The sequence below is a fragment of the Vitis vinifera genome, chromosome 1 (genome assembly GCF_030704535.1).
Source record: "Vitis vinifera cultivar Pinot Noir 40024 chromosome 1, ASM3070453v1".
NCBI classification, from domain to species: domain Eukaryota; kingdom Viridiplantae; phylum Streptophyta; class Magnoliopsida; order Vitales; family Vitaceae; genus Vitis; species Vitis vinifera.
The window spans coordinates 20,563,136-20,585,213 of NC_081805.1; the positions used below are offsets into that span (position 1 = coordinate 20,563,136).

At 34.6% G+C, this 22,078-nt stretch overlaps 1 protein-coding gene across 1 annotated transcript; it reads left to right on the forward strand.

The window, feature by feature from the left end:
• Window positions 1-4,564: 4,564 nt before the first annotated feature.
• LOC100264968 (heat shock protein 90-5, chloroplastic) lies at window positions 4,565-15,762 on the forward strand. Its single transcript, XM_002267427.5, has 19 exons — window positions 4,565-5,101; window positions 5,627-5,700; window positions 5,911-6,036; window positions 6,122-6,215; window positions 6,337-6,420; window positions 6,555-6,698; window positions 6,980-7,096; window positions 7,585-7,632; window positions 7,722-7,799; window positions 7,955-8,059; window positions 8,147-8,287; window positions 12,216-12,308; window positions 12,463-12,540; window positions 12,621-12,875; window positions 13,271-13,373; window positions 13,506-13,680; window positions 13,779-13,884; window positions 15,110-15,199; window positions 15,307-15,762. Exons 1-19 carry the CDS (start codon window positions 4,841-4,843, stop codon window positions 15,511-15,513), a joined length of 2,379 nt encoding a protein of 792 aa, XP_002267463.2. The 5' UTR covers window positions 4,565-4,840; the 3' UTR covers window positions 15,514-15,762.
• The last annotated feature ends 6,316 nt before the right edge of the window (window positions 15,763-22,078 follow it).

Sequence of the window (22,078 nt, forward strand, 5' to 3'; positions counted from 1 at the left end):
GACCATCTCAATATTTTACCATAAAACAACATTATGGAGAGAGCTTTATGGGCAACAAGGGAAGTGTGCCAAAGTTTAGTGTAGGGCTACTTTTCACAAGTACTGCTAAGTTTAGAGCTATAGTGAGGGAATATGTCATCAAAAATGGAAGAAATGTGAAGTTCATTAAGAATGAGAAGGACGAAGTAAGGGTAGTATGCTCAGCTAGATATCTTAAGTGGTTTATGTAACTCAAGTAAGGGATGAGAAGAGCTTTCAAATGAGGACTTATCATGCGGAGCATACTTGTGGCAGGTAATTCAAAAATGATAATCTAAACTCAAGGTACTTGTGTAAGAAATATGTTGACCATTTTAGAAACAATTCAAAGTTATCTATTGGAGCATTCATGAACACAGTGAGAAGTTCACTTGCATGTGAGGTATCTCCTAGTCAAGCTTATAGAACAAAGAAGAAGGCATTGAAACAAATACAAGGAACCCATATTGAATAATATGATAAGCTTTCAGACTACTGTGTCGAGATCAAAAGAACAAATCCGGGTTCAATAATGATTATGAAAACAGAAATGGTTCATGAAAAACTCATGTTTGAAAGGATATATATATATATATATATATATGCTTCAATGCATGCAAGAAGGGGTTTTTATCTGAGTGTAGGGCGGTGGTTGGTTTTAATGGGTGCCTTCTTAAAGGGGCACACCCTGGGCAACTATTGGCAACTGTTGGCATTGACCTAAATAATCAAATATTTCCAATATGTTATGTTGTTGTGGAGGTGGAGTCAAAAGATAGTTGGTCTTGGTTTCTACAGTTACTGATTAAAGACCTTTCCATCAACAATTCAGAGGCTTGGACTTTCATTAGCTATAAACAAAAGGTATAAAGTTATGAACTTGTGTTTTTTATTTAGCCCTAGCTATATTTGATGGTTGAATATGATTGTATCAGACTCAAATTAATTAAGGTATTAGGTTAAAGTCACCTAAATTTATTAATTTTCTATAGCTAGTGTTGCTTGTGTCATCCATGCACTAGTATAAGGCCACACTTGAGATTTTATTTACAACTACCACTACATATGCCACCCCACATTTTGGTGTCTAGGGGACTTATTTACAACTTCTATTTCTTATGCCACCCACATAGAGGAGGAATGTCCTCCATTTCCATTGTTTTTCAATGGTGCATTATTGCCCAACAAGATAAATAGAGCTATACTTTCTAACTTCTTAGATATAACCAGATATTTTCTATTTAGGCTCAACTATATTAGATGGTTGAATATGATTGTTTTAAATTTTTTTTTTTTCCAATCTATTTGTTTTCTATTGGGTCTTCAAATGTATCCATGATACATTGTTAATTTCTGTATGCATGGCAACATGTTTAAAGTTTTAAGGTTAATTTTTTTTTTCTTTTTTTTCCTTCTTTGGCAATGATGTAATTTCTATGTAGGGGTTAGTGTCTGCTATTGAGGAATTGTTGCATAAATTAGAGCATAGACATTGTTTATACAAAAATTTGAAGCAAAAGTTCAAGGGACTAGCATTGAAAGATAGAGTTTGAAAAGCAACAATTGCTTCAAATGTCCATAGTTCTAGTAGACACATGGAGTGGATGAAAGAAAAAGATAGAGATGCTTATAATTGGTTAGCCTCAAAGTCGGTAGTTCATTGGTCAAGATCCCATTTCGGCACATCATTTAAGTGTGATATCTTACTAAACAATTTGTGTGAGTCGTTTAATACAACTCTTATTGAAACAAGACAGAAGTCAATATTGAGTATGTTGGAGGACATAAGGGTATATTTAATGAGAAGGATGAATGCAAGGAGGATCTACATGACTAAGTGGGATAGATTGCTATGTTCCAATATCCACAAGAATTTGGAGAAGAATAAGGTTGAAACAGCTGCTTGCATACCTACTTAGGCTAATGGATTGTAGTTTGAAATCAATCCCATGCATGGTGCTATATATGTTGTTGATCTTGTCGATCAAACTTGCAAATGCAAAATATGGGACTTAATTGATATTTCTTGTGCACATGCAATGGCAGCCATATTTGATAAGAATTTGGAAGTAGAAAACTTTGTACATCCATGCTATCATATGGCAGCATATAAGGGGGCTAATGAACACTTTCTCAAACCAATGGATGGAGTTGATATGTGGTCAAAACAAGGACTACCTACAGTGCATTCTCTACACTATCACAAACAACCCAGAAGACCAAAGACAATGAGGAGAAGAAAACCTAGTAAACCAAGTTAGAATGTGTCCAAGTTGAAGAGCAATTATTTGATGATGAGTGCAAGGCATGTGACAAGGAAGGTTATAACAAAAGAACTTGTAAATTAAGGAGAGGTTCACATGAGACACAGTTGGAACAGGGCACCTAACAATCAACTGCAACCCCGGGCATTAAATAGTGATATGGAGTATTAGGAAGACAATTTTTTTTTTTTATAGTTTTTTGATATATTTTATATGAATGTATATAGTTGTTGGATTGGGTAGGAAGGAAATATTTAGGGAAGGGTACTTTTCTATTACAGGTTTATTCTTATTGGGCACCATGAGAACACTTTTTTTTATTTTATCATGGCATGCCTTGTTTTGTAAGTAACACAAGCTATAATTATATATCATAGGATGCAAATGCATAACATGATTTTGTAAGTAACATAGGATGAACAACTTATACTAATTATGTAATTAACATAGGCTTTTTTTTGCTGTCAATATTTGGCCTTATTTGGTGATAACTATTTTTTCGATTTTCTATACAATTGGATGGTATGTTGTTTAGTGTAGGGTTTTTTTTTTTGTGTTATGTGGTATTGGATGGTCTGTAGTTTAGTGCATGGCATTTTTTTGTGTTGTGTGGGATTCGTTACTCTAGTGCAAGTTGTCAATTGTGCTTTCTATGTATGTCTAGTGCAAACTATTTTTTTTGTATGCCAATTGTGCAAGTTGTTTAGTACAGGCTAGTCTCTTGATTATATATGTCTGTGTCATAGTTATGCACAAAAATTATAGGCTACGGTCTCTTTAAATTATGCCTTTAAAGAGGGCAACATTTGAGATGCTAATAGCAAGACCCCTTCCAAAAGCTAATAGCAATATGAACACTTGAAAATTTGATGTAGCTCAAGGAAATAAATCAGAAAGTTGCATATTAAACCTGGAGATGAACTATATATTCCAAAGAGCTATATTTGCTCAGAATGCATATTGCACATTGCCAAAATAAATTACTTGAACACCATGGCTTAAAGGTTAAAGAGTAAAAAACCTAAAATCAAATTTGTAATTTAATTTGTTCATTTCATTAACTACAAAATTACATAGTAATTCCAACCCCTTCCATCAAGGCCCCCACCACAACTCCTTATTTGTTCAAATGGTTTACACAAAATACAAAATTCAAACCTCCAGTAGGGAGCCTTCAACCATTCAAATAGTTTACACAAAACACAAAATTAAACCTAAGTTGGGAACCTTCTAATTTCCAAGTAACTTTGAGAAGCCTTTATCCAAAAGACCACATTTTCTTTGAATCGAGACAACCAGAAGAAGAAAACAGATTGTCCATGATATCATCATCATCCAAAACATGCATTTAACCCTTCTTCAATTCACCACAACTTCATCTTTCTTATTCTTCACAACATTCAACAGTCCAAGTATTATTTGCTTTGATTTATCACACATGAGACTGTTATACCACATGAAGAATCCATAACCTCCATGCTTATGTACCAATAAATTGAACACATGTCTACAAAAACACCAAGGATAAATTTGAAAATTTTGACAAACAAACACAATATTACCTTGTATTTTTGGCATCCTAAAAACCTTGTACTAAGGTTTAAATTTCTCCACAATGTCATAACATGAGCCTCATTACCACAATAGCAATGAACTAGAGGATCCACTAATCTTGAAGTTGTCGTTTGCCTTCACAAATCTTCAACCTCAAGGGACAAATTTTCAACTTCAACCTTCAACGACTGCTTCGAGAAGCTATGTTGAGAAATTATTTTGGGATTTTGCAAATTTCCATCCCACAAACAAAAAGAAATGATCTAGGGTTTCAACAACAGCTTTGTGGGTTCTAGGGCTTTGAAGGAAGGAAGAACAAGGAAGAGGAGGGCTGCAATTTAGGGATTCCAAAAGGGAGTAATAGTCAAGAGAAGGGTTGTAGATTGAGGGTTTATAGAAAAAAAAAACACTTTTATCATTGATCACGAGGAGAACACATGTCTTTTTATCCAAAAAAAAATAAGGTCGTCTTTAAAAAAATGAAAATTGCATGTAATTATAAAGGATAAATGGTATATTACTCTATTTTGAACTAGAGGGAGAAATGTGCAAAACATGTTATAAGTTAAGGGTAAAGTGTAATAAACTTTTTTTTTTCCTTATTTTTTTATCAACATGGCAATGGTAAGCATAAATAGCAGGAGAAAGGGTACTATTGGAACCTAAAAACACAACTCTTGGTGCACCAAACATTAAATATTTTGAAATGATATTATATATTTTGGATTTTAAAAAGATAAGCTCCTCTCTGTTTCGTTTATTTCCAAATCAGTATGTTGAATCATACATTTCCCTAATTTAAAAATTGTAAAATCAAGAGGATATTGTTCCTGTGTGGTATCATCCACTCCCTACGATTTGCAAGCACAAAATTCCAAATTTGGTATTGCTGTTTCTAGAACCCTCCGCTCTTCCCTTAAACCCTGAACCTCTTCCTAGGGTTTTACATGCTCGCTCTCTCATCAACTAGAGTAGAAGAACAAAATATCGTTTTCTAGAGCTCAATGGCTCCTGTTCTGAGCAGAAGCTTGGCCACTGCGCCTCTCACTTCTTTTCCACTCAACAATATCAATAACAACAGGAGGGTCTTGAATTTGAGAAATACTTTTGTACCACTGAATGGCCTCAGAAAGGGATTTTCTTGTAGTGGGTTGAAATGGAAGCTAGAGAAGAGAGGCAGTCGCGTGGGTGTTCGCTGCGAGGCTGGTGTTGCTGAGAAAGAAGCTCCCGATACGCCCGGAGAGAAGTTCGAATACCAGGCCGAGGTAGGTTTTCTTCCATTTTCTGGGTAAAAGTTTATGTCGGTTTTGGTTTTGATATGTTTGGTTGCTGAAGGAAAAAGGAGGGGGGAGGTGGGTAGGGGTTGAGGGGAATTAGAAGGGATTTAAGATTTTTGGGTTTTGGATTATACAATATTTGAGACACTAGGAAATTGGAAAAAAAAAATGTATTCAGTTGTATTTATAGCAACTACTTATTTTTCAAAATTATTTGGGGTTGTAGTTTTTTGTTTCATTTTCCTCCTTTTTTTTTTTTCTTTCTTTTATATATTTTTTAACCTCTTGAAAATGTTTTAGGAGTTTTGGGTTTTTCTGGTTTGGTTATTAAAATTAGGAGATTACAGGATATTCATCATTTGGTGCAGGCTGACAGAGTAAAGGATTTCTAGATGAGTTTGTGAGTCTGTGTAGGTTTTGCATACAAAGTTTTAGTTTTTCAATTGGTTGGTGTTGGATTACTAGTTGGTGTAGATTCTTTGCTACAGATTTTGAAAGTTGAGATAATTGCAGGTCAGTCGCCTACTTGATTTGATAGTCCATAGTCTATACAGCCACAAGGAAGTATTTCTAAGAGAGCTCGTGAGGTGAGTTTACGCCTATTCTGCAACTAAAACAATGCAAACAACATATTTTCTGTTTATTTGGCATTATTTATGGATAGTGATGTTTGCAAATAATGCTAGTCTGGAAGAGCTATTTTCTTGTTTTGTGTGAGTCTGTAAAACTTTCATCAGGAAACTGGTTTGTCTTTCATTTTAATCTATATGTGAAATTAACCCTATTCTTTGTTGCAGTAATGCAAGTGATGCTCTTGATAAGTTGAGATTCCTAAGTGTGACAGAGCCCTCTCTACTTGGAGATGCTGGTGAGCTAGAAATACGCATAAAACCTGATCCCGATAATGGAACCATTACTATAACGTAGGATGAATCTGTTTTGTCACCATTTTTATATGAATTAAATGTAAGAGAAGAGTGTTTGATATTTTTCCCCTTAATATTGCAGAGATACTGGTATTGGAATGACCAAGGAAGAGCTCATTGACTGTCTTGGAACTATAGCTCAGAGTGGTACTTCAAAATTCTTGAAGGCTCTTAAGGTGCTTGTTCTTCTTTATGTAGCTTTTATTACAGTGCATAACAATTTTTGTTTCTATTTTAACCTAAATGATTTCCCAGGCTTTCTTAAAACTTACCCTTTAAGCCTTACATTTTCTGTAGGAAAATCAGGATCTCGGGGCTGATAATGGGTTGATTGGTCAATTTGGTGTTGGGTTCTATTCTGCATTTCTGGTTGCTGAGAAGGTTTTGTGTTATTTACTCTATAAATTTATATCTCATCTTCTCTTCTAGTGCTTCTAGTTTAACTTAGATGTATGGTGTATGGCTTTCCTTGTAAGTTGCTAATTTGGATTTAATTTTTGTTGTCCTGTAATCAGGTGACAGTGTCAACGAAGAGCCCACGGTCAGAAAAGCAATATGTTTGGGAAGCTGTAGCTGACAGTAGTTCTTATGTGATCAGAGAAGAAACTGATCCTGAGAAGTCCCTGCCTCGTGGAACACAAATCACCCTCTACTTAAGGGTATTGTAGATCCTCTTTTGTTCACTTGTCGTGTGTATGCATAATGGGGATCTAATGAGCTTATCTTTGTCCTGGAAAGCAGCATAAAAGAAGAGTTCTTTTTATTTAATTTGGGTTCTGTTACCACCAAACTCCTCTACTAGTGTTGCAAATGAAATAATTGTTGGAGCAAGCTGTTCCTTTCATGCTGCAACTGGAACAGTAGTTGGTGCCATTTATGAATTTTAGATGTAATTTTTACCATTTCCACAAAACTTAAGATCCCATTCTCTTTCCTGCAGCCAGATGACAAATATGAATTCTCAGAGCCATCCAAGATTCAGAGTTTGGTGAAGAACTACTCACAGTTCGTTTCCTTCCCCATCTATACATGGCAAGAGAAATCAAGGACTGTTGAGGTGAGAATGTCTTTTCCTTTGGTAATAAGGACTTCTCAATCCATCTGACAGGTGGTTGTAGGAATTGATATCTTGGGTTTGTGCTGGTGGTTTTTTTTTGATCTTTGTATTGTTTTATAGAGGTTTAGTTGTTTTGCTCTTTAACCCCTCATTATTTGGTATAACTGGAAGATAACTTTTGGTTATCTATTTCCACTGTTTGTTCTTCTTGGATATTATCAGTCAGATGCATTTAAAACTTGAGTTGTTATTGGCATACCAATGAGAAAAGCAATAGTTATTTTTCCTTTAGATTTATTCTATGGGTTATGTTTTGTAGCCATGAAGTTTACGATATTATCCTGTCTCAATTTTCAAATCCTAAAGATTGTAGAAGTGGTGATTTTCACTTACCTTCTTCTCTAATTATAGTTTAGAACCCCATGTTCTTCCTGCAGAGAAGCAATTAGCTTTTTGAATTGGTGTTAACTTAATGGAAATTTGGACAGGTGGAAGAGGAGGAAGAACCAAAAGAGGGAGAAGAAGCAAAACCAGAGGTAATAACTTTACATTCCTAAGTATGGGCAGTATTGTTTTGCCTTCTTCCCTAGATGGCATTTGAGTAGTGGGTGTCTTATATTAACAGGATCAGAAGAAAAAGAAGAAGACTATAACTGAGAAATACTGGGACTGGGAACTAGCCAATGAAACAAAACCTATTTGGGTGAGTCTAAGTCCTACCTGCTCTTTGAAGCCATGATACATAGCGATTGATTAAATTTCTACAAGTAATACAGCTTAATAACCTAAAGTTGGCATGCCTTTTATTCTTCTGCATATTTAATTTTTATTATCAATTTTACTTGGGTTCTACTGTAGATGCGGAATCCAAGGGAAGTGGAAAAGGATGAGTACAACGATTTCTACAAGAAAACTTTTAATGAGTTCTTGGATCCACTTTCACACATCCACTTCACCACAGAGGTACTCAAACTATTTGACTTCATTTTGTTTTATTTTTGTTGCAGACATTGTCTTTGATTTAGGAGTTTAACTTTGAAAACTGTGCAGGGTGAGGTTGAATTTAGGAGTATTCTTTATATTCCTGGAATGGGACCTCTTAACAATGAGGATGTAATGAATCCCAAAACAAAGAACATACGTTTGTATGTGAAGCGTGTATTCATTTCAGATGACTTTGATGGTGAGCTGGTAAGTGTTGCTGCATTAACTTGAGACTGATGTGAAATTGCTCTTTGTTTTGTTGTTATTTTGATTAGTTCTGTCTCTTCGTAAGGTTTGTGCCAGAATAAACAATAATTGAGATTGAAAATACATTTTATTTTTACTAGAAAATATTAGTTATGAGTGATTATCACTTTTGCTTTACCTCCATAACCTTTCTACTGGGTCCTTTGCATAAGGGAAGAACTGTATTTTTGCTAGAGGGAGAGGGAAAGCAAGAGGGAGGGGGAGGGAGAGGGGGTATTGTTTGGTCATTTAATTGGAAAGGAATATAATATGGGACAAATTTTGTTTTTTAGTTTCTATGTTGGGTTTTGGTCTTTAAGGAGTTTGTAGGCATTTCATTAGCTTAGTTGTTATTGTGGGGCTACTTACTTGGGAAATAAGAGGATAGTGGAACTTAATTTTCAGTGGATTTCAAACTTAATTTTCTTGGATGTTCTCCATGTAATCACAATGAACATTGGAGAGGTTACAAAGGACTATTAAGATATCCTTGTTTGAACTTATTCTAAGCTTGCTAGATTTAGGCTTGCTATAGAACAGGAACATTTGTCCTTTTAGAGGATCTGAAACGGTCACCTTCCATGGGATTTTAATCTTATTGTAGAGGGATATTCTTCTATCATCATCTCTTGGGTTCCATGTGATGGTTGAAGCTCTTTGCTTTTGATTATCATATGGCAAGGCATTTGATAGTTTCCTGTCATGGAAACCTACATTGACTAATGAGTTGTGATGGGGATGAATCTTCAGGGTTGATTCAAGAAAAATGAAGAAAAGTAACTGATTAAAATTATTTAGTGTCAAGTTTAGTTTTAGTTGGTTATTTGTTTCTTATTTAGAATTTTTAAAGTTTTCTTTAAAAATTTCCTGTACTTTAAACTTTTCATTTTCAAAAAGCTACTATTATATAAAAACTTCGTTCTAAAAGTGTCTAAAAAAGCCAATTTTCTAAAAAGTCTTTTTTGAAAGTTTCAATTTTTTAAATATTATTTTTATCGAAAAGATCTTTCTTTCTTAAGTGGGACTCTTAAAAGGTCTTAGCGAGACTCTTAAGGCCCTATTTGACAACAATTTTTTAAAATGGTTTTCTATTTCCAAGAATAAAAAATTAGAAAACATGTTTGACAACTAGAAAACAGTTTACTATTTTTAAAAACAAAAAATAGGGTGTTTTCAAAGAATATCTTTTAGTTGTTTTTTATTATTTTCACTTGTTTTCTAACGTTTGTTTTAAAAAATAATTATACAAATATAAGAAATGATTAAAAATATAAAATTACAGATAAAAGTGATTTTTAAAACATATTTAAAAACATAAAAAACATCTTAAAAATATTTCAAGTTCTCAAATAGGCTTTTGTTCTGCAAAACGTAATAGAACAATTTTCAAAAATTGTTCTTAAAAATTGATTTTCAGAACTATTTTTGAAAACATTTCCCAAATAGAGTTGAAGTTCCTGATTTTTTTTTCCCTGTAGTTTATTTTCTTTTACCTGCTGCCATAGTTTTAGTTTATAATTCCTCTCCTTATATCCTAAAAGATTGAAGCGCTAGTGCACTCTTATTTGATTGTAGAAAACCATCCCAGGGTTGTTCTACATCAAGTTGTCTGATTGAGTTAACTGAGTTGGAATTTCAGTCCTCTGATCTTTTGTTGGAAACTGCTTTGTGAGGGTTTTGGGGTTACACACACGCACACACATTTTTTTGGCATGTGGTTGTTACCTTCTTCTTGAGGCAAGATTCCTCATCTCACTTTTGCTCTCCTTTGTTTCTTAACCAATTTATTTACCTTTTTCTTCTTTGCAAACACATTTCTTACATATGCATAAATTAACTCTTGGTCAAACAGCTTGAAAAGGATGTACATCCATAACAAGTTCTCATATTCAGGGAAGTAGGAAACATGGAGTTTTACATGAACACATTAAAGAAATATAAGTATGCGTCTCCAAAAGTAGAATTGATGTACCACTTTCCATCTTTGAAGCCCTTAAGAAATACCCCAATTTATGTGCCTTGATGAGCCTCTAAAATAAAAAGTAATATATTGATCTCCATATTGAAAACCTTAAGGGACAAGCAAAATAAAATTGAGATTAAAATTGAATGTTGTCCTATTTGGAAAAATGGCTGCTTTCTTGGAGGGAAGAGGAGTTTTGAAAGGTGGTAAGGGTTGGTTTGCAGTGGAATCTAAGACGTTCGAAATCTCCATTGAAGAGGTCCGAGGCAAATGGAGAGGGATTATTTTGGAAAGGAGCAAAGGCTTTTCCTCTTGGATAAAATTTGGAGAAAAGACCTTAAGTTATCTGTTGGAAGGTGTGGAAGATTGGTGCAGAGGAGAGTCAAGTTCGAGGTGCCTTAAGGTTTGGGAAGAAGGAGGAAAAAAGTTTAGGCTGGAATGTCATTCAAATGAAACTGGTAGGTTTTTGCTTTGCTCGGTGAGGGACTTGGAAGCTAAGAGGAGGGAGGGCGAAGATAAAGTGGTGTGGACAGCTTCTAGAAGTGGAGTTTTCTCAGTCAAGTCGCTTTATTCTATTCTGGTGCCTGGTGGTGCTTCCTTGTTCCCTTGTGGTAGTATTTGGAGGGCGAATGTGCCTCCTAAGGTAGCTTTCTTTGCTTGGGAGGCTTCCTGGGGCAAAATCTTAACTATGGAGCAACTCCAGAGGAGGGGGTACTCTTTGGCAAATAGGTGTGTTCTATGCCTTTCTAAAGAAGAAACAGTGGATCACCTTTTACTTCATTGTGTTAAGACACGGGCATTGTGGAGTCTTCTTTTCTCCCTTTTTGGTGTGGCTTGGGTTCTCTCTGGTTCAGTTAAGGAAACTCTCCTGGGGTGGCATGGAGCGTTTGTGGGGAAAACCCGTAAAAAGGCTTGGCAAATGGCCCCCTTATGTATATTTTGGTTAGTTTGAAAAGAAAGAAATTTGTTAACTTTTGGGAATGAGGTGTTTTCGCTTCAAAGGCTGAAATATTCTTTTGTATGTAATCTTTAGTCTTGGGTTAGGGTGTTAATAGTTTTGAGCCCTTTTTCTCTTGTTAGCTTTTTTGAGTGGCTAGGCTGTAAATAAGGGTAGGGGTTGTTGTTTATTTCCTTCTACCTTGGTTTCGAGTTTGTGGGCTGCTTTTGTATACTCCCTGTATACCTAGACACTAGATTGGTGTTTCCTCTTCCCGTTTTTTAATATTATTCTCTTTATCTATCAAAAAAAAAAAATTTGAGATTAAAAATAAGTTGAACATGTAACATGTCACTACTTGATTTTCCAAATCACTGACATGCATAATATATGGTAATTGGGAAGCGGTATAATCATGGGAATTAAATGATTTCATAGATAGGTTTTCTTCTGTTTCTGAGGAAGGTAGAATCAAATAAATTTAAGTCTTTTGGTCTGGTAAGTGAGTTTTCTGATCTTTAAGTAAAAGATTGTACAATTGGTAATGTAGTTTAATACATGACATAAGCATTAGTGATACATACATTAATGTTTGTTTCAATGATGACATGAAAATTGAGACAAAAAAACTCTCGAAAAACTATATACTATATCTACAGTTGTAAAAATATTATCAAATGCTTGCTTTGATGTTTGCATGTCAATAATGTGATATATATTCAGTAACACTAAGACATAATTCATTCCTCATTCGCACATTTTTTAAAAAATAAAATAAAAAAGGTAAGCACTTTATAAGTGTTGTGACAAATGTGAGATACAGGTGGAATATCCATCATGCCAGGTATTGGTAGCAAGAAGTTCCCTACACATCATGTGCATTTCATTTTAAGATAATCAATATTAGTAGTATTATCCTATATATCATGTTCTGTATAAAATTTTAGGTTTCTCACTGAATGAGTTGAATTTTGGTGCTCAATTTGCAGTTTCCACGGTACTTAAGCTTTGTGAAAGGTGTGGTGGATTCAGACGACCTTCCTCTCAATGTTTCGCGGGAGATTCTGCAAGAAAGCCGAATTGTAAGAGTTTGTTTTTGTATTCATATCAATGCAAGCAGTTGTAAATGAATTTTTTTTTTTTTTTTGATGTTTTCTTTTCAGAATTTGTCTCAGTTTTCAGGGATATATTAAATATTTTGTATGGTGTTTTCATTTTTTTAAATCAATTTTACAGGTCAGAATTATGAGAAAGAGACTTGTCAGGAAAACGTTTGACATGATACAAGAGGTTTCTGAAAGTGAAAACAAAGAGGTTATGATTAAACCACACTTTTTTCTTTATTTGTACATGTATATGAGATATGCTGCTGACTGTGAAACTACTTATTCTAGGATTACAAAAAATTCTGGGAGAACTTTGGAAGGTTTCTAAAGTTAGGATGCATCGAGGACACTGGGAATCACAAGCGCATAACACCACTATTAAGGTTCCACACTTCCAAAAGTGAGGAGGAATTGACTAGCTTAGATGATTATGTTGAAAACATGGGTGAGAATCAAAAGGCTATCTACTACTTGGCAACAGATAGCTTAAAAAGTGCAAAGACTGCACCATTCTTAGAGAAGTTGGTTCAAAAGGATATTGAGGTATGCTCTTGACACTATTAAGAGGTTTTCGTCTGCATGATGTAGCACATGCTCATAAACTCCAATGCCTCTGAATAAGCTAATAGAATGTGACTGAAAAAGGAAAACAAATTGTTATCTAATACTAAATAACTGATTCATATTTTTCTATGAATTGTCAGTCGCTATCTTATTAAAATGAGTAAGGAAAAGGTTGGGCTGAAGTTGGTCTGGATACCTCCAGTATTGTTGCAATTTTCTTCATATTTTCAAATATATTCTTTTTCTTAAATTTTTTTATTATGTTCCTTGCTCTTTTTTATTTTTTATTTTTAATTGAAATTATTCCTATAGTCGCTGGATATATATTACATTTCCTTTCTTTTGGATGCCTGATGTGGTTTCCTTTTTCTTAGGTTCTATATCTAATTGAGCCTATTGATGAAGTTGCCATCCAGAACCTGCAGACCTACAAAGAAAAGAAATTTGTTGACATTAGCAAGGAGGATTTGGAGCTTGGTTAGTACTTATTTATTTCCACTGATGTCTTAGGACAGGAATTAAGATATGTTCTAGTATTGCAGTTTCTCTTTTATGGTGCTTTTGGTGTGCAAGGTGTATCTTTCCTCATGATATGAGTTGTTATACCAGGTGATGATGATGAAGTCAAAGAACGGGAAACCAAACAAGAATATAATCTTCTCTGTGATTGGATAAAGCAACAGCTTGGTGATAAGGTTGCAAAAGTCCAAGTCTCAAAGCGTCTAAGCTCATCCCCTTGTGTTCTTGTTTCTGGCAAGTTTGGATGGTCTGCTAATATGGAAAGGTAAGTCTTTCAATGCTCAGAATAAGGACCAGATATATGCAGCAGATCATAAGCTTCACGCATGAAGGTTTTGATGAGCCTTTTTCTCTTTTTTGAAGGTTAATGAAAGCACAGGCTCTTGGAGACACTTCCTCTTTGGAGTTCATGAGGGGAAGGAGAATATTGGAGATCAATCCAGATCATCCCATCATTAAAGACCTAAATGTAAGGCCATTCTCCTCAATGCTGGTTGATTTTACTGATGCCAAGCTATATTCCTATGGAATTTGTAATATTTAGATATTTATCCCCCGATTTGTATTTGTTATATATATGTGTGTGTGTATAATACAGTAACTTTTACTTTTAAAATATGGCTAGAAGTGGTCTGGGAAAAACAAATTGGAGATGACTAAGAAACATAAGGCCTAAAAACACACTAATTAGAATTTTTCACAGTTGTCAGGGGACATTGAGAAAATGTATGGAAGAATTTTTCATAAGCACTTTTAGAAGTTTTAGAAGCATTTCTGGTCTCTTGGGCATTTTAGAGCACCAGAAGAAATGCAAAGCATCATTTACTTAGTTTTTCTGTAGATATTTCCAGATCAGGCTCTCCATATGATGAATGGAGTTTGCATTACTTAAATCGTTCAACAGAAAATATGGCTGTAATGTGAGTTTGTTGTTCACTTTGTGTTGATAATGAAGTCTTGTTACTGTGTACTTTCTTTAAGAAGACCTGAAGAAAAATAACCTGGGACACATTCTTTGCATCACTTAAACAGAGTAAAAGTTCATAGTAAAAGGAGGGGAAAAGCCCCCTATGACTAATGCAATATTTGGAAGATACATATAATGCATTAGTCTTTCCATTTTCCAATTTGATCTGATCCATTTGTTCATGGTGCTATTTACTTGATTCGAAAGAAGAACCAAAAAAGAAAAAAGCCAATGGAAGGAAAGAACATAATGGTATTCATATTCTGAGTATTTTTTTCTTGTTTTGGCTGCTATTTTAAGAGAACCCTGAGTGCTTCATTTAACACATTTTTTTTTTCCTTGTGTTATTTTTTCTTTCCAAGAAAATCTGGCCTAAGTGCATAGGTACATGGAGAAAAATAGGAGAGAAAATAGTGAATCTGCAAAACAAGATTGGGGCAGACAAGTAACTTGATGAGTAGAGAAAGTTGGAATCTCACATGTTTTTTGTATTAGCGGTGAGATCCATGATTAGAATGCTGGAATTTCCTGATCTTGGTTGTGTTTAAGGACATATAATAGAGACCCAAACTAAATAAGAATTCCACCTAGAAATAGCGAGGATTGTTTTAGAACTGACTCCTTGGTATCTTTGTTGGACATGGTAAGAGTTGTTATGATGAAGCTGAAAATTAGATACTGTCAGTGACTCTGTCCAATGTTTGATTTTGGCTGTTTCATTTTGCAGGCTGCATGCAAGCTAGAGCCTGATAGCAGTGAGGCCAGGAGAGCTGTGGACCTTTTATATGATACAGCATTGATTTCCAGTGGATTCTCTGTAAGTGCAAATCAAAGATCTTTTTACAGGGTTTCTTGTAGCTTAATTTCTGTAACTTAAGTGTGATTCACCTTTATAATATAAAACTTTTGGGTTCAATGAAACAGCCTGACAGCCCAGCTGAGTTGGGAAACAAGATATATGAGATGATGTCAATGGCTCTTGGAGGACGATGGGGACGAGCAGAAGGGGAAGGGGAAGAGGAAGAGGAAGAGAAAGAGGCTGAAGTGGTGCAAGAGGATGCTACAGAATCCGAGACACAAGTGATTGAACCATCAGAAGTTAGGGCAGAGAGCGATCCTTGGAATGATTAATGATTGATAGAATAATTATTTATATATTAAAACTTAGCATTATTTAATGATTAGTGAGGAGTGGAAGGCATGGTGAGGGAAGTGATGGCGGAGAGAGTAGGTTCTGATAAATTGGAGGTGGGAAAAGAACAGTATGTTTGTGGTGTTAGTCTCTTTTCCTGCAATCCAATACTGTTATAATTTTGTATGGACTCCATTGGAGTTCAATGGCTACATGCAACCAAATCTTTGCAATTTTCACCTTTCTTATGCTGGTGGGATCTTTATTTCTATTTCTATTTGAACTACAGATCTGGGTTCTGGAATGGGGGTTTGTGAATTGTGATGAGATTTTGCCACAAAACAAAGGAGAGAGCACCAAAATCACAGCATAGACTTCAAATTCTCTATCATAAAAAGAAAAGAAAGTCATCATCAAGTACACTATTGAATTATCATAAAAGATCTTATACATACACTATAAACATCATAAAAATATAGATCTTGTCAATGTATTAGATTAGCAAAATTAAAAATAAATAAATAAATAAAATCACTACGAATATTAAATAATGATGAGATAAAAATTATTTAAAAAAAAATAAAATATAAAGCATAGAACTTACATGTTAGATGTGAAAAAAAATGGCACATGGAGATGTTTTGGATTCTTGAAGAAAATGTTTATGGTATTGTAACTTTCTTTGTCTATATTAATATATTATGAAATTGTTGATAATAATATTGAAGAACCATGTCCATATTTGTTAGCTGATCATCATTCATCAATAAGAATCAGAGATTTCAGACCTAATCGAGCCGTTGAGAGATGTGATCCTTACAAAATTTCAATGTCATCTTGTTATCTAGTGAAGTTGAAGAAGTCCATGAATCATCTCAAGAAATGTAGAGTAAATGTGTTGAGAGTAGTCCTAAATGGTAATAATCCATGATCTTTTTCAACTTTACACTATGACAATGCAGAATTCAAATTTTATATGAATCATAACCCTTAATGGCTCCATTAGACAAATAAAATATGGTTTTGATCCATATATCATTATGATCTAGTGATAAAATGGAATTGACCTTCAATAATATTATTAGCAACTCCATAATAGACAATGAATAAAAAAACAATTATAACAATATTATTAAAAATAATATCCCCTTCGATTGTTTTACCTCATTAATTTCTTTGATGAATATTCCTCCCAAAATAGATAATTAACAATAATATTGAAGATTGGATGGACATGTGTTACATTATGAAAGAGTTGCATGGAAAAGTGTCATACTATGAAGGGAATGCCTTTTAACGTGTTGTTGTATAAACAATCTACACTTTTTGCCATTTATCTTCTATTTTACCATTATTTACGATGAACCATCATGCCACAAAGTTGTAAACATGATCATTGGTGTTATTGTAATTATTCAAATATAACTATAAACCTAGTGTCACAACAAATTCTGGGAATCCTAGATTACTCCATTCTTAGATCTTGTAAGGTGCATACATATTATTCCTAGGGCTCTTTAGATCTAACATAGAGAAAACATATGACAAATAAAAAATGAAAAAATTCATATTATGACAGATCTAGAGATAGAAACTCATACCTACAATCTGAATGTTCCTAAATCAAATCTAATTTGATGAAGGTGGTCTCTAGGCATCATAGATCTTGTAGACCCAACTATCTTTCACTTGATCTATTCTTTCACAGGCCTTAACACAAAAAAAGGGTGATCAACATACTCCCTCTTTAGAGAGGTAGCTAGGATTTGCTCTCTAGAGTTTGCAATACAATGACAAAAGTTGAGGCCTAAACCCCTAAGAAGGTTTATATAGGCATTCTTGTGAGTATAAGTGACTTGAACCCCACTTGGTCCTAAAATTAACTAGCCCTATTAGGCCCAATTACTAATTTATTAGATTTAATGCATCCTTGTGTCATTACTAAAATACCCTTATGTACACTTATGAATTACAAACCCAAAAATATTCAAATAAACATATCATCATAAATTAGGAGCTCGAGTGAGAACCATTGGGACCCATAGGAAAATACTAGGTCCCTCATAATTCAATTTTGAAGTTGACTTAACATTCTACTAAAGAAAATCAATTACACTCTAGTATCTTATGATATTATAATGAGGCAAATCTCAATTTTGTGATATATTATCCACTGCATGCAAATCCCCTATGAATTGGTGTATAAAATTTAATGAGGTATGTGTTATTAACCTCTCAAGATTACCTCTCCAATTCTTGAGTTAAAAATCCTCTTATTATGTGATCAACTAACATACTGTAACTCACAAAGAACACATGTTAATTTTCACTTAAGGAATTATTTTGGTTATAATTTGTCCTAATCACATGTGCTTATGATCACTCAATGGAATACATTGTCTTAATCTCATAAGATATCATGATGTCTTTATCGAGAATACCTATTACTACAAACCTCTATCAATAGTAATCCAATTTGCAAGGAATATATGACCACCTTAGGGTCTCACCCATAGGTCAAAGCCTTTTGTTGATTTTAGCACAAACTCAATATTCTTTCAAGGTTGAGATTTCATGCGGTATAGTAGTTTGGTGAATCATGACTATTTGATGGCTAATGTAATGATTTATCATAGTTCCTATCCAATGTGTAATCATATATAATAGTGCACTTGTCATGGGAAAACCATCCCGATGACCAAGATAGGTCACCCCTCTAATTAGGAGGTAATGCAATATAGTCTTTATTAGATTACCCAAATCCATGAATCGATTATAAACGACTTTTCACCTTACAAAGAATCCATGACTTAGATAATCTATTCAAACCCTAATGCACCAAAGTCATTTGCAATACAAGTGATAGAGACGTGAATGCTTATATAACTAATCAATGCAAATAGAAGAGTCAAGGGAACTATAATCATAAATAAATAAATTTATTAAAGAAAATAAAATATGTTATATGATGTTGTGCTTTCTAAAGCTCTATTTTAACAAACTCCCAGTAGCTTTAATCATGTTGGGAGTAAATCTGACACCTATATTATCCCTATATCCATCAAAGACATTAGTAGATAAAGTTTTGGCGAAGTGATCCGCCACGTTCCCCATAGAAGCAATCTTCTCCACAATGACATCTTCACTCATTACTATCTCACAAATCAAGTAGTACCTTTTCTTTATGTGTTTACCTTTTCGGTGGTTTCTTGGTTCTTTAAACTATGTTATTGCCCCATTGTTATCACAAAAATAGTATCAAAGGTAGTACAACTAAGGGCACTACCCCAAGTCTCATGAGGAACTTTGTGAGCCAAATGACTTCCTTTACTACTTTAAGAACGACAACATACTCGGCTTTCATAGTGGAGTCAACAATACAAGATTGTTTCACATTTTTCCAACCCTACCACCTAGAGTGAACACAAACCCAAAGGTAGACTTATGAGAGTCTCTATTAGACTGAAAGTTTGAATCTGTGTACCTAAGGGGTACTAACTCATTATAATGATACACAAGCATATAATTTCTCACTCTCCAAAGATACTTGAGTATATGCTTAACTGTTGTCTAATGCTTCGATCCTCGATTAGACTAATACTAGTTACCATTCCTACAACAAAGCAAATATTTGGTCTAATACATAGAATCACATACATAAGGTTACCTACTACTATGGCATAGGTGTGGACCCTGCATTTTAGCTCGATGCGTTCCCACTCAATGACGCAACTCGCTTTTTGTTCATTTGGTGAAAATATATAATTTTTAGAAAAGACTTGGAGTCACCACTTATTTTTGTTTTTTTTTGTTTTTTAAGGGAAAACAAAATAAGAAAGAAAACCCTAAGTGTGATTCCTTATTTGGAAAAAACGGTCTGTGAAAAACCAAACCTAGGTTTGGGGGTCAGGTAAAGACTGTAACACCCTTTTAAGCCCCTAAAAATGGGTCTCTATTAAATAAGGTGAAACATACATGGAAATTAATTAGGAGATCAATGGATACTAAAATGATCATAGTTCAAAAACAAGTCATGATAACGAAATGATAAACAAAGTGAGAGTAAGAGCGTACTTTGGTAGCAGGTAACAAAGTGTTGTCATGAAAACAAGGTTAGTGTACAATGACAAGTGTAAAAAATCTCACACAAAACCAAATCAAAATAAAACAATATCAATCGCACAATTTACTTGAAAGAAATGTCATGAATGTTGGGCCCCCACCAAAGCCCAATTTATTTTTCATGAATTTATCTCACAAATTCCATTATTTAGGAATTATGAAAATCACCTGCATGCTTATTAAAAATCAAGGAATGCGAAAAAAAATATTTTAAAATCAAAGAAATATTGTGAAAGTGCTTACCTGAAAGGAAATGTAGCAATATTAAAAAAAAATGGGATTTTTAGTGACTTTAGAACCCTAATGAAGCATGAAAAGTAGTAGAAAAAAAATATTTGAAAATTGGAGTGGAATTAAAATTATTTGAAAGAAAACTAGAGTTTTGAAATTTATTTGAAAATTGAAATCTTGAAAATTAAACTTTAAAAAAATTGGAATTTTGAAAATTAAAAGAAATTTTAAATAATTTGAGAATGGGATTTTGGAAAATTATTAGAGAATGGAATTTCAGAAAATTAAATTTGAAAAATGGAATTTGGGAGAATTAAATTTAGAATTTGAAGTTTTTTTTTTTTTTTGAAAATTAGATTTTGACTCCAAAAGATTAAAAAAAAAAATTAATGCACTAGAGAATAATCATGCACGGTCGTGTACATGTGGGAGGGTTGAGTGCGAAGGTAGGGCTGCTTTGTGAGTGCTATGGACGTGTGGGGTGGCCATGTGGGTTGCATGGGTGCTGCACAAGGTCGTGGTCAGCTACATTGACAAAACTATGCGTGGGTAAGGCTCAGTGTAGTAAAAAACACATGCTCTCTCTAAGAAACATAGGCTCTTCAACCCACAACTGCACCATGTTGTTTATGAGTTGCTGTCAATACCCTGCAGTTCCAAATCTTCCTTTGACTTCTCATTCTGAGCATACCCAAAAGATCATTACTACCTCATGCCCAACGCTTGAAAAAACTGATGATGTTGTATGTGGTGTCAAATATGAGACGAAAATGAGGAATGTGGTGGTGAGTTTGATGGGCATCAAGGATAGCAAAATGGGTATGGTTATGAATTTGGTGGGTATGAAGAATGTAGAAAGATGAGGATGGCCATGGGCTACATGGGAGCTGGTGGATGACTATGAGTTGCATGGGAGTTAGGGGATGGCCATATGGTGGCCATGGGTGAGTCGTGGGCTGCATGAAGTTGAGGGATGGTCGTGGACTGCATGGTGGAAGTGTAGAGGCCATGGGTGAGCTGTGTGGTGAGGTGTGGGCTGTAGGTGAGCTATGAGGGTGAGATGTGGGTTGTAGGTGATGGTGTGGAGGCCATGGGTGAGTTGTGATGAGGTTCGGGCTGTATGGATGAGTAGTGAGGGTGAGGTGTGGGTTGTAGGTGATGGTGTGGAGGCCATGAGTGAGCTGTGATGAGGTGCGGGCTACATAGGTGAGCTATGAGGGTGAGGTGTGGGCTATAAGTGATGGTGTGGAGGCCATGAGCTGCATCATTCTATCCTATATGCTATTTTAGGTTTAAACTCATTTTTAACTTAAAACATTTGAAATCAACCTGAAACCATGGAGATGGGGCAACCAAGACTCAATGAGGTGCCTTGGTAGTAATATATAAGAGAACTTCATTTGTAATTGCCACCTGCAAATAGAAAAGATGGATGGATGCCTAATAAAATAGGATTCAATGGCAAACACAATAAACCCAATGAAAGTTTGTTCAAAACCTCCACCCAAATGCGCCTCCCAATAGAAGCAGTAAGACCAGTAAAGTAAAACAAACTTCACTGGAATGTTAATGGAAAAATTAATTCATGACTTCATCTGCTACTAGTTTGCTCACTTCTTTCCAAAAACCATCTAAATATCTTGCAAGAAGATGTTCAATTGGAAAGTCTGAATGTTTACTTCAAAACAACATTACTAAATATATCTCCACCCAACCATATCATGCTTAAAAAATCATTCCTAAAATATAACAGGCAGAGCCAACATCAAGATGTCCAACCCAAAAAATGTAATTCCATGTTATAATATGTCTTTCTATAGTTTCCTCAACTAAGAAATAATAGATACATGCATGGAGATTTTGGGAAGAACTATCATCCAAACTATAGCATTGTTTAGTATCGCTTCACCACTCATCAAAGTAAAAACAATAACAAAACCTATGAATATTCAGCGGGAGCTAGACAGTAACACATAATGGAAGTTCCTGAACTTCCATGCATTCACACCCACCATGGCAACTCAGAAAAAGTAGAATTCCAAATTAGTTACTAATTAACCACCCAAGTTAAAGAAAAAATATATATACCTTGGAACCAAACCATTGAGCCTCATAATGACTGTGTCAAACCACACATCTGCTTATGAACCGCTTATTTCGAAATTCAATAATATGCATGCCCACAAATTAAAGAAACCAGAGGAAACCAAA

What these genes read in the sequence shown, in the direction of transcription:
- LOC100264968 (XM_002267427.5), top strand. Translation starts at nt 4,841, where the DNA reads ATGGCTCCTGTTCTGAGCAGAAGCTTGGCCACTGCGCCTCTCACTTCT. An exon ending in AAATCACCCTCTACTTAAGG is followed by an intron (nt 6,699 to 6,979) that starts GTATTGTAGATC and finishes TCTTTCCTGCAG; the next exon opens with CCAGATGACAAATATGAATT. An exon ending in ATGACTTTGATGGTGAGCTG is followed by an intron (nt 8,288 to 12,215) that starts GTAAGTGTTGCT and finishes CTCAATTTGCAG; the next exon opens with TTTCCACGGTACTTAAGCTT.